We start from the raw sequence: 12,500 nt of genomic DNA on the forward strand, positions 1-12,500 counted from the left end.
CACTCTATCCTACCATGAATCCTTGGAGGATTCTTTGAGTTCCAGGGCGGGGATGGGGGGGCTGCACACCCCCCTTCTCAGACAACACAGTAACTTATTCAATGTCTGATGTTATAATAGTGATATGTTTTGTGCATATTATTCATATAAGTTTTAAGCCCTCTCCTGCAGTCAGGGCCAAGAATGTGGGGGTTTAAGGGTTTATGCGGCAAATCTCCATCATATATGGGTAATAGAGGCTTAGAGGAATCCATCAATACTGCTTTCAGTGTGATTGGTCATGCAAAGGTAGTCTAAACAATTACCAGTTCTACTTTGCAGTGTCTTTGATTTCTTATTATTTTTATCTTTATGATACTTCTTATAATTTCACAAATATTTTAATATTCTCACCTCAAAAAATACAATGTGTAGAGACATATATGAAAAAGATCATTATAAACATAAGCTTTATATATATTAGATAAGTTATTGGGATAATTATTTGTCCACAGACTCCTCCTAGACAACAATAAGACAGCAGAGTCTGTGGTGGTGGAAGGGGAGCACCTGATCCTCTCGTGCGAAGCTTGCCCAGAGATCCTCCTTTCAGCCAACAAGCAAAAGCCAGAGATCATCCTCGTGCAGAAGTTCACTGAGGTAATGCTGTGGTGCTTGCCGATTTGTATTTTGGTTTATGGCACGATCCAAGGTACTTTTATGTCCTTCTCAGAGATGGTCCAAGTTTGAAAATGATGTTGCAGTTTAAAGATTTCAAAATAACATTAAAGTATTTTTTTATGTATTCTTGTCAGTTTCAAGAAATTATCCATCATAGAACAGTGGAAAGTTACTGAGAATAAATAAACTTCCTTTAACAAGGAAATGAAATAACACACTACATAGATTAATCTGTAAGGGAAGGATAAAGGTGCAGTCAGGGTTTAACATAAGGATCAGATTTTAAAGTAAGCTATCTTCTTAAGATTCTACCTGCTGCCTTTTCTTTGATTGATTGGTAATGTCCTTCTATGTTATTACTTGCATGTTTTAGTAGATCTCATCTATATGAAAGAGTTTCTAATGAATAAGTTCACCTTTGTAATAAGTTCACCTAATAATGATAATTGTATGGACTAAAACTCAGCTATAGTAAGAAAAATCTCTTTTTTTTTCTTTTTTTTATCTCGTACTAGAGCAATCCCCTCCCTTCTCCTTTAGACATATAATAATCTTATCTGTTAATGTCATTTCTCTGGGTGTTGTCCTGCAGCACATCCGCCGTCTAATGAGTGTTGATGACCCTGGACTGCTTAATAACAAGAGCCAGAGCAAAGTTATTGGTACACCAACCAAAGAAAAATCTTCAGGTGATGGTATGTGATCTTTGATTTGTATTCTAATTTGCTGGTAATTCTATAAATATGCTATATATTGCTGCAGCTAACAAATCTGGCTCCAATAACATGCAGTAGTTGTTTACTGTCTAGATATGGTAGGTTTTATCTGAGGAAACCAACTATAGAGATGGTATGCACAGTAACTCAAATGAAGCTGCTTCAGACAGTTGTTGCGACTTCCTTACCTGTCAGCACCCTGGCAGGCCAGCACACCTTCACCAACCTACAATATTGGGCTTGTTGACCTTCCTGACAGTGTATGGCCAAGCAGAGAACCAGTCTGAGTACCTTTTTTGTGAGAAAATATGTAGTAGAAGGTAGCTTACCTGTTTTGGAGCAAGATGCAATGACCTTCCCTTGATGTTATGGCACTGTAATTTCCAGCTCTCATCCGACTTCATATAGCCCCTGTCTAAGGAGAGTTATGGGAGATGGAGCTCTCGAAAAGTCACATGCAAATCATTATTTGCATGATAACATAATTTATTGCAACCAGTTTATCCCATAATTTCCAAGGTATAGTTCATGCTCCCACAGGAATTGGGGCCAGTATCAGTACTAAAATTATATTTTCTGTGTAATTACTATTTTATCTTTCAAAGTCTTTCTCTTTGCATTTGAACATTTGGTTAGTTTGGTAGGTGTTTATCCCATTGCTGCTGGATACACAGACTAACTACTGTAATTTTGTTTTGTGAATTCTGTGTTCACATTCATGGGTCCACACATTCTCAGTCACTAAGGGTTCAATAAGTAGGCCTGTGTGACCTCACTTGCTTTTACCATTCCTGTAATTTTTAGGGATTTTTTTTTTTCTAGTGCTATTGATATTGATACTGTTATTAATATTATTGTTTTTATGATTGTTATTATGTTATTAACAATACTAATAGCAATACAGAATCTTTCAGAAAATCAAGGAAAAGAGTAAACATGTGAGATACGTGGGAGTATTAACTGACTCCCTGGTAACTAAGATGTGGAGCCATCCGTGTTTAAGAACATTTAATGAACTAAAATCTTTGTAGATTTGGACGTGACTGGTTCACCTCTGAGATGTCCCTTCATGGTGGATGATGATACTACAGACTTCTCCCCCTTCACTGTCAGTCTCGCACCAGGCAAGAAGAGATCGAAGGGGGAGCTCTCGTACACACCCATCTCTTGCAATAAGTTTGGGTGAGGATATTCAGATTTTTATTTTTGCAATTTATTGTTATTGCTTTCGTTGCTGGTTTTGCAGTCTCTTTATATTTTAAATTTGTATGTTATTAGAAGCTTTTCCATTTATATGTATTGTTAATTCGTATATATACATGTATTTGTATATTTATATGCATAGGCCTATATATATATATATATATATATATATATATATATATATATATATATATATATATATATATATATATATATATATATATAAATACATACACACATACACACACATACACATATACATGATATATTTGTATAGCAACTCTAACCTTTGCTATACTGATATTAGCAATTAAACAGAGCTTGATTTATGTATTTTTGTTTGCACGTTGTATGGTTTATATACAGTACAATATTTTTAAAAACTGTCATACATTCTTGCTAGTTATTTAGATGACAAAAAAACAACAACTGAGACAGGTATTTCTTTTGATGTGTTGATCTGCAGAAGTAGGTGGCTGTGGAAAGGTAGATTTTGATAGTGTATTGATGTAGTTTGTAATATTTTTTGCAAGAATGAATTCAGTACATGATGGAGTTTGGAAGTCTTGTATCAGAGAAATGCAAAGGCTGCAAGTTGAATAGCAAAAGTTTATAAGCAGTGTAGAATCTATTCTCTATAAAGCTTTTCCAGATTTGAAGGTGGTCATACAGTGTCTGTTCCAGATCTTTCAATCTCAATATTCTTGAATCTTTTACTTGTCAAATTTGGTGTATTTTAAAATGATTCACTATGAATTCATTCAGATATAAGCTTATCAAACAGATTAGTAATGGTTAATGGTTTAAACAAATAAATATGTTAAACAAACAGACTAGTAGATATTTGCTTCATATTTTTAAAAACTTAATGCTTCTTAAATAATGGATACAAATCCTACCAAATGACCTCTTTTTGCATGTTTACTGCTTCCAGACTCGTTGCTTCGAGGATCAACTTGGCTTTGTGTAAAATTTCGGTTGAGAGTGACGACTGCACTCCTCTGTGGGTGGTGTGTGATGGGAAGGATCCACAGGTAAGTTCTTGTTTGTTTTTTATGCTCTATTATTGCTACTTGTTTCCTTCAGCTTGTTCTGTCATGCTGTTGCTTTGTCTTTTTCTCTCCCTTTACTTTTGTCCAAATGAACCTTCTCTTCATGTGTCTGTATTTACCTGTACATACCACTCCATTTTCTTCCCTACCCGAATATATCCTCTTTATTTCCAATACTAGTCCATAAATCCTCCATCCTCAAACCCTCAGGGCACCTTCTTCATTGGACTACACAGAGTAGGTGAGCTGGTTTCCCGAACACTCGTGACCTCGGCTGGCCCTTACGTTGGGTGTGAGGAGCTGCCTTCCCTTGACCACCTCAAGATCCACCACACCTCCACCTTCCCCACCAAGATGGTATGCTATAGAGTGTCACAGAGAAGAAGAAATACACATTTTTTTAATATAGATTATTATAATAGTTACATTGATTAGTTATCCTAAAATTAATGATCATGATAATGATGATAGCCATTAGTATAATGGAGAGTCACAAAGAAAAAAAGATACAAGTCTTTGATGTTTCAGACTGAGATCTAGGAAAGATAACATAGTCAATGTGCTTTCTGACCAAAAGCGATAAGTTGGGAAAGGTATGAGCTAGGGGTCCTTTTCATGGAAAGTATCAAGAAGAGCAAAAATAAAAAGATCAGACTCCATAATCTAATTCCCCATTATTCATCATGTATCCGTATACTCAGTCTCCAGCTAAGCATGATAGTATTTGCACAACCTTCAGCCTAGCATAATATCATCTACACAACCTCCAGTTGAGTATAGCTGATATTTACATAACCTCCAGCTAGGCATGATGTCATTTCACCCTCCACCCATAACCCCAGGTGGAGAGCACAGTCACAGCTGCGTATGACATCCTCTCGGGGGAGGACAGTGAGCGTTCCAGCATCAAATTGACTTGCGCCTGGAAGAGGCCTCTCACCCTTCTGACTCCTCCAGCTCCCAATGCTTCAACTGAGGCTGTGAGAATCATTTATGATTACTTTGTTTTTTCCTATTTCTGTTGATTTTATTGTTCCTAGACTTTGATAATATTACGTTTAAAAAATGACTTTTTGACCCTGAAAAAGTAACCCCAGATATAAAAACCCCACCAGAATGTAGTGATTGTGCCCAGCGACCAACGCAGCGCCGCCCACCAGATGCACCAAGAGCTGAGCGTCCTGCGGGGGTTTGTGGAGGGCCTGAGCACGGGCGAGGTGGCCTGGTTCATCAGGGAAGGAGACAAGACGGTAGCCGAGCAGATTGAAGACGTCTTTGCTAGCGTCAGGGAGAAAGGTGTGTGGAAGGTTTATATTTTGTTTTTCCTTATTTTTATGATAAGAAATTAATTGATTACTTTTCATTATATTTTATATGTCTGTTTGCCTTGCTAGTCATCCTTTGTTATAATTTAGCAGATATTGAATTATTTTTCATGTTTAAAAAACAAATTCTATTTGTTTGTATATTTGTTTTTCAGTTACTCTCATCTGTTGCTTTAGATGTATTTCCACATAGAAACTTGAGTGATTTGCTTGTAAAAGTTTGGTTTCTGGTTTATTGTAATGAAAATGTAGTAGAGCTTGGTGGATATTGAGATATAAGAGTGTAAATGTAACATTTTTAACACAAAAACCACAAATAACACTTTATTTCAGTATTTTATTAGTAATGAATTAAATATTATTATGATATGTATAAAAAAATCATTATATCTGTAACTGATGATGATGACAATAATGATGAACTTGGGAATTTCTACTAAAGAATCAGGCCATAATGCATTGTTATCTGGGTTTTTTTTCTGTACTTTCTTTCTAGCTCTCTTGGTAAGTCACCTGAGATGATGTTCTGTAACCTAAAAGAGTCACTTTGCACAGACCAAACATTACATTTACTTCCTGAGAGAGAGAGAGGGACTATGCTTGTATGTTATTCTGATTTCAGGCCAGCGCCAGAAAAAGGACGAGGAAATGGCATCTGACTGCGACAAGAAGGTGGAGGAGAAGTTCTTTAGTCGCAGGCAGAACATGGACTTCATTGACCTCCTGTGGTTGGTGCTCATGAGTAAGGAGTTCCTTCTTGTCATTGTTTTTATTAAGTGTTTCTGTTTTTATTTAATTATTCCCATTGCTTGCTCTTTTTTTCTTTGTCTTCCTCCTCTTCTTTTCTTGTTTTCATGGTTGGAGCTGAAAGTTGATGGTTCTGATGAGTGTCTTTTATCTTTTTCTTCCTATTCTTCTTTTATCTGCTCTTTCCTCTTTACCTTTTTATCTTGTCCTCTACCTTTGAATGTTGTTAATTTTTTTCTGTATTTATGCAATATTATGAAATATGAGTTGTTTATAGATTAGTGTTTGTAATGGTAATTTTTTTCTGTAATTACTTATGTAGACTTTGTGTTCCTTCTACCCTGTCATGCATTTGTAAACTTGGAATTTTTTGTATCCCGGCATGCCACCTGGAAACTTCCAGGGAAGGGAGTGGTGAATCTTGTATTTGTTTTTAAGTATCTCTCTGTAGACATGTATATGTATAGTATGAATATTTAGCTAAATTAATATAAATTAAAAAAAAAATTATGTGGTTCTACACTGAGTATACATACTGTATGCTGGCAGAACCAGAGTTTTGATAGTTATTCAAACCTAATCAAACTTATGATATGATTGGTGGCTACATGGGCAGGCAGGAATAGAGATGACATCACAGGAGGACAATCTACTTGGTAAACAAGTAGTTTCCTCATTGCTTCCAGGCCTGTGATGTCAGCTGTTCATTTGCCTGGAGGTGTGCAAACCGAACATGCCTTCCTGTGTAGACAGGCCTTAAGCAGTTAGTTTACAGAGTTGTCAGTTGCTTTATTTGGTAATTTAAATACCTGACTTTGACTTCATGCAATTTTGTTATACATATGTTGAAACTTAATTTTTTATGAACATGTATAACTATGTTGGTAGGAATGATCAAATCACATGAAAAAAAATTATTTAGTAATTCAGTATCATACTAAATTTGTTTTTGTGCACGGTGTTCCATATTTTCCATGCATGGCATGTACATATATGCCATGGCCACTGTGAGTTTACTTTATTAATTGTTTTTCCTCAAAGATAGTGACACTTGTACTAAGTCAACCAATGACCCAGTTACGAGTTCTGCCTGTCTTACCCTTTTTCTTGATTTTTGAAAATAATTTGTTATCTTATATTGCTCTTACTAATGTTGATAGCATAGTAATTATAATGTCTATAATAAAGATAACACCATCAATGTTCATAACATTAGTAAAAAAAAAAAAAAAAAAAAAAAAAAAAAAAAATCCAGCCAATTCAAGGAAAGGTGAAATAAGGTAAGGTCACAAGGGCTACTAATTGATTCCTTTGTGGCTGAGCACTAAAAGAGCCATCTATGTGCAGAAACATTTCACAAAAGGCATTGAGTTAATCTTTAGCTCTTAATATTCAGTATCTTAGATTTATTGAATTGCTTGCATACTGTATATAGCATTTGAAGATGACTGCCTCTTCTTGCAGAGTGTGAATCTTATCAGGAACTCAAGGAGAGTCTTGACTTGATCTTCAAGGCAGTTTTAATGGGTCAAGTGAGGCCACAGATTCATGTTCGGAACAACACACAGGTAGGCTTTGCTGTTGTCATTACATTTTTTTCTAACTGTATCACTTATTTCTTTGTGTCATGGGTAATAATGATGATAGGAATTAAGAAATATAATCCATAGTTTGATGAGAAAGCATACATAATGATGATGATCATCACGACAATAGAGTTAAGAATAATGGGTTACCCTCCTGTAGGTTGGAAACTTGGTGCGCAGTCTGATGAGGGGCCAGGCTGACCTGCCCGAGCTGACAGGGCTCATGCCTCTGAACATGCTCATTGAGATGGGCATTGAGAAGATCAAGAAGGACTATATCAACATATTTCAAGGTGGAGTTGCATGCACTTTTCTTATTGTTTCTATTCCTTTTATGAGCCAAGTATTTATTTATATTTTTTTTTCTATTAACAAAATGAGAAAAGAGGGATGGATTTTACATTCAAGGAGATGAGATCACTGATAAATATATTATCTCTTGGAATTCAGAGTAATGGATATACCATTGTTTTAGGGACCTGCGTAAATAATCATGAATGAACAGTATTTATCTCCAGGCATCTTGAAAAATATGATAAACAACAATGATTGATTCTAATGGCAAAAAATGTAATGGACTTGATAGTAACGTAAAGGATTGTGAGAGAGAGATAACTATCAAAGTGTCAAATACACATCTTGCTTTATGAAATTATTCATTATCACTCATACTTCTCTATCAACATTTACTATGAACAATCATCAACAAGAATTTTAGAAGTACTACAACATGAAGTCTCTGTTATCCAAAGTACATCCACCAAAATTCTCTGTTTATTCCGCAGTGGGTGACCTGGCCACAGGAGAGCAGCTGTCGTGGTTTGTGGGCTACACTGACTGCATGAAGGATGCAGTGATGCAGCTAGAGAAGCTCCATGTGGCCCTGCAGGTTGTCGTGCTCCTGCACACCTACCTCAACCTTCCATCCTCGGCCCTCGTGCAGTTTACGGCACAGGTGAATAGTGTGTCTGCACGCTAGGGGGATCTCTTAATGGGCTTTGGTATTATGATGGTAATTAGAATTATTGCTGTTGCTGGTGGTGTCGATATTGTTGTTTTTACTCCTCTTCCTCCCATCAAGGATATATTCAGAACGTACACGACATGCTTTATCCATGTCTATGTGTATGAATTTATTTCGTAATGTTGTTTTCCTGTTTTAATCTATGGTATTTTGTCAATTACAGGCTCTGAATCAGCTGAAAGAAGGCCTTTCATCACCTTACTCATTTAGCTTCAAACTCTCCACCTTCACTGTCCATCAGCTACTCAATAGGTATGCTTTGTGACTGTTTGCTTTCTTTAACGGTATTCTTGGGAGGAAGCAGTTGAAAAAGAGGATCAGTTTTATTGACATTAAATGTACCATACTAACATTGTAATCAGGAGAATAGGATGCACTTGATAAAACCAGAAAAAAGCTAAATGATTAATAAAAATGTGCAGGCAGAACATCCAAATGAAAAAGAGATAAGGGTGCCTAAATTGGCTCACAGGGACGGGCCACAACCACAGCTAATAAATTAGGTAAAGGTTAGATCCTGTATGGTGAAAAGAGCCAATTTTGTTAGAAAAGCATGAGAAGAATGAAAATAAATTATAGATACTTACTGGCAGATTGTACAACTGAAGTTTATGCTTTGATTTAAGTCATCTCTCTGTAACGAACTTAAGACAAATGTAGATAAATGTGCTTAACACCAGGAAAGGAAAGTTATGTCACATTGGAAGATATAAAATATTAATGATAAGATAAAGTACTGAAATTTTCCTTCTTGTACCTACTCAGCCTGAAGCCCAGTATGTGGGAACTGGTCCTGCATAGCACACACAGCACCTTGGAGAAGACGCTGGTTTGTCATGTTTCACACCGTCCTCTCATCCAGCTGCCGAACGCATCTAATGGTTGGTTGTCTCCTATTTTGGTACTTTTCAAATTGAATTTGATGATTTGTGTGTTGTGGAAATTCAGGTGTTTTCTGTACATTTTCTGCTTCATATTAGGGTGGTTTCATATCAAGTTTATTGGTGGCTACAAGCTACAATTAAATGGGTAAAAAGGAGAAAATCTGATTATAATATAGAAGTTTAAGTAGAAGTTACAAGAACCTTTTTTCTTTCAAGGATTATATCTGGAAAGATGATATTAAGATGAGGATTTGCATAGATAGTCTGATTTTTACTTTTTCATGTGTCACAGCATTTTTAAATATTTATATTTCTGTCTCCTATGACAGATTTGGAGGAGAGTGCAGCTGACTGCGATAAAGAAGAGCCGGAGGGTTTTGAGGAACGCCATTTCTGCACCTTTATCACAACGGTCACAGACAAAATACTGACTTAATACTTTCTGTTCACATACCTAAGCACAATATTAACATGTATAGGAAGACCTTTTATGTCTAGACCCTTCATGTTCAAACACCTTTTATTATTATTATTAATGTTTCTATTTCATTTTTTTGTTTATGGTAACTGGGACTGATCTTTCTCTCAACTGTGGAATGTGATACATTATTGAGTGGATGCGCTTTTATGGATTTAATAAGCCAGGAATGAAGAGACAAAAAAGATATATATTATATAGTTTCTAACCCATGAAACAGTTTTCTAGCATGGAAAATTATATATTTATAACATTTTTGAATGTGTTTTTATTGCCCCTCTTATGTTCAGCCAAATGTGGTCAATACAATATTCAGTTTCCATTGAATGTGACTGATATAAGTAATACATACCACAGAAAAATGTACATTTAGAATGATTGTTACTATTAACTGCATTAGTCTCTCCAGATTTCAGTCACACTGACATACAAACAATCATAGATCACAATTTAGTTAGATAAAGATTTTGGACTTGTTTTTTGTTTAAGAAGGTTTATTCACTGATGGAGCCAAACTAAAGAGTGCTGCTGGTGGGTATGAATTCCACCAGATGGACAGATACCCATAGTGATTCTCTCAGCGTACAAAGTATAACGGCAAAAAAAAAAATCTTTGTAATATGACCTGCCAGTCCAGGTACATGAAAAAATGAAGAAAAAAAGAGATTTTGTTTTGTTTTCACCATACATATCTTAGCTTGACGAGTGCAAAACCTACTAAATCTCATGTCTGGCACAAGTAATTGTGAGCATTTCTATTTGCCAACTACTTGTAAAATTGTAAACAAATAATATCATAACTGTTGAACTGCACCATTTATTTTGTTGTTATTTAATCTGATATGTCATATTGTATGTCTTGATGCCTTTTATGATGCAGTTTGTGGAAAAGCACTAACAGCATCCAGACACGAAATCCTGATCTCTTCAAAGGTTGGAAAGATGGTGTTGAGTAAGCTTCACAAAAAAGTATTGTAGATGGGACACCTGTGGGTCTGTAATGATAGTCACAAGTTTGTAATTATTATAATTATTATGGTAAGCCATATAAAGGGTAACACCCAAAAAATTGAGAATCATACCACTAGAGGTGATAGTGCAGGTCAAAATACAACTAAGAAAGAAAGAACATGAAAACTCAACAGCTATTTACTTAAGAAGAAGAAGAGAGAGAAAAAAAGATGCTGAATGTTTAATCTATCATGAGCCAGAGAAGTTACAGTCTCTGAATGCAATCTATTCCAAAGCCTACAAATAGCATTAAAAAAAATCAAGAAAACAGGTGTAAACAAACAATGTTCTGTACCTGTGCACTGCCGAGTTTAAACAGGCCACACAGAAATTCTGGTAGTGCACTTGACTTGATGAAATACAATCATAGTGCGGCTATTGGTACTAGTTGAGCTGAGAAAACCAGCCAAATGCTAAAACTCATTTGTACAGACCGTTATTTTTATTTTCTGTGTGTGTGTTGGTTGTGTTCTTGCATAGTTACCTAATTTTGTCAAGAGCTAAGCTCAGATGATCCCAACTGCTATATTTAAAGTATTGTGTATCTTTTTTAAATTGATGCCCATTTTTGGCAGACACCAAGTTATGTGAGATTTTTCACATGTCAATAGTTGTCTTTGGGAAACTGAACTTTTTTATATCTTTATCAGCTCTTTTTACTATCACCTTTTAACTGTGTTCTCTTGTCATTCTTGTGTTCAGAAGTCATGTCTACCTAACGTCACTCTTCCTGTAATATAGTTGAGCAGCATAATAATGTTAGCCTTTTTCCTTCTTTCATCCAAAGTAGGAAGTCCTATTTTCTGTAGCTTATCTTTGCACCTCATATCTCAGTGTAAGTGCCCATCTTGTGGATGCTCTCTGAACTCTTTAGTTTGTCTCTGTCCCTTTTAACACCATACCACTGCGCAGTAGTCTAGAGGAGGTCTTACGATGGCTGTAATGATCTTAACCATATCTTCGTCCACATACATGAATGCCCTCTCCATGTAGGCAATCAGCCCTAGCATTTTATGGACCTTTTCATTCATATGATTATTTGGGCTTAAGTTCTTGTTTATGAGTATTCCATTTTAATAATGTCTCTTCATTTGTATTGGTATAGGGGACGATTTTTACTTTCTATGAACCTGACTACATGGCATTTATTGGTATTAAATTCCATTTTACCATTCCACTTGAGGTCACTTTGGCCTGAGGCCATCTATTATTTTTTTTGTAATTTCACATCGGCTGTAAACATATTCAGAACTAACTTAGCTTCGGTTTGACCCAAAATCATTTATGAAAATAGTAAACGATCGGCACAAAGACCGATCCTTGAGGTTCTCCGGGAAGCACTCTACTCCGAATTACTCTACACGTAAATGACAAAGAGAAGAAACGGTGAGCGTAACTGCCCTCCCATGGACTCCCATTTATGTAAGGTGTGACTGAAACAAACGTTTGATATTTATTTATATATTTACATTAAATATATACAACTTTGTCTATTTACAAAATATTAGTCTTGATGTTAAACTGAATGAAGTTTATGTTTTTATAATGCAAATATTTCAAAGACATTAGCAAAAGTGAATATGAAATAAATATTAAATAGAAGAATACATACGTACACACATATATAACATGCAATCATAAAAAAACTTTTGCATAAGAAGAGTTATGAATTATAGATCCTTTAATCTGTCTATAAAGTACAGACCACATCAGTACTAAAATACATCCCTTTATGGCAAAAATAATTACATGTGATTATCATTTTCAGTTGTATGGAAAATAGTTCCATCATTCATTCACCACGCAAGACCTGA

The 12,500-nt window shown here is 35.5% G+C and overlaps 2 protein-coding genes across 4 annotated transcripts in view; one reads left to right on the forward strand and one right to left on the reverse strand.

The window, feature by feature from the left end:
* Positions 1-9,932, forward strand: part of LOC125044247 (protein zwilch homolog) — a 10,758-nt gene extending 826 nt beyond the window's left edge. The window contains exons 2-15 of the mRNA XM_047640797.1: positions 495-639; positions 1,253-1,355; positions 2,408-2,558; positions 3,514-3,613; positions 3,842-3,988; positions 4,474-4,611; positions 4,747-4,927; positions 5,579-5,698; positions 7,168-7,271; positions 7,450-7,582; positions 8,075-8,244; positions 8,477-8,565; positions 9,079-9,194; positions 9,527-9,932. Of these exons, the coding sequence (XP_047496753.1) occupies positions 495-639; positions 1,253-1,355; positions 2,408-2,558; positions 3,514-3,613; positions 3,842-3,988; positions 4,474-4,611; positions 4,747-4,927; positions 5,579-5,698; positions 7,168-7,271; positions 7,450-7,582; positions 8,075-8,244; positions 8,477-8,565; positions 9,079-9,194; positions 9,527-9,633 (1,804 nt within the window). The 3' untranslated portion in view covers positions 9,634-9,932. The remainder of the gene's footprint in view (positions 1-494; positions 640-1,252; positions 1,356-2,407; positions 2,559-3,513; positions 3,614-3,841; positions 3,989-4,473; positions 4,612-4,746; positions 4,928-5,578; positions 5,699-7,167; positions 7,272-7,449; positions 7,583-8,074; positions 8,245-8,476; positions 8,566-9,078; positions 9,195-9,526) is intronic.
* A 2,250-nt stretch (positions 9,933-12,182) lies between these two features.
* LOC125044320 (basic proline-rich protein-like) overlaps positions 12,183-12,500 on the reverse strand; it is a 52,919-nt gene continuing 52,601 nt past the window's right edge. For all 3 annotated transcript variants that reach the window (XM_047640917.1, XM_047640919.1, XM_047640920.1), the window contains exon 4: positions 12,183-12,500. This exon is cut by the window's right edge and continues 1,718 nt beyond it. The gene's annotated coding sequence lies outside the window, so the exon portion shown is untranslated.

This window comes from Penaeus chinensis, chromosome 35, assembly GCF_019202785.1.
Source record: "Penaeus chinensis breed Huanghai No. 1 chromosome 35, ASM1920278v2, whole genome shotgun sequence".
Taxonomy (NCBI): Eukaryota; Metazoa; Arthropoda; class Malacostraca; order Decapoda; family Penaeidae; genus Penaeus; species Penaeus chinensis.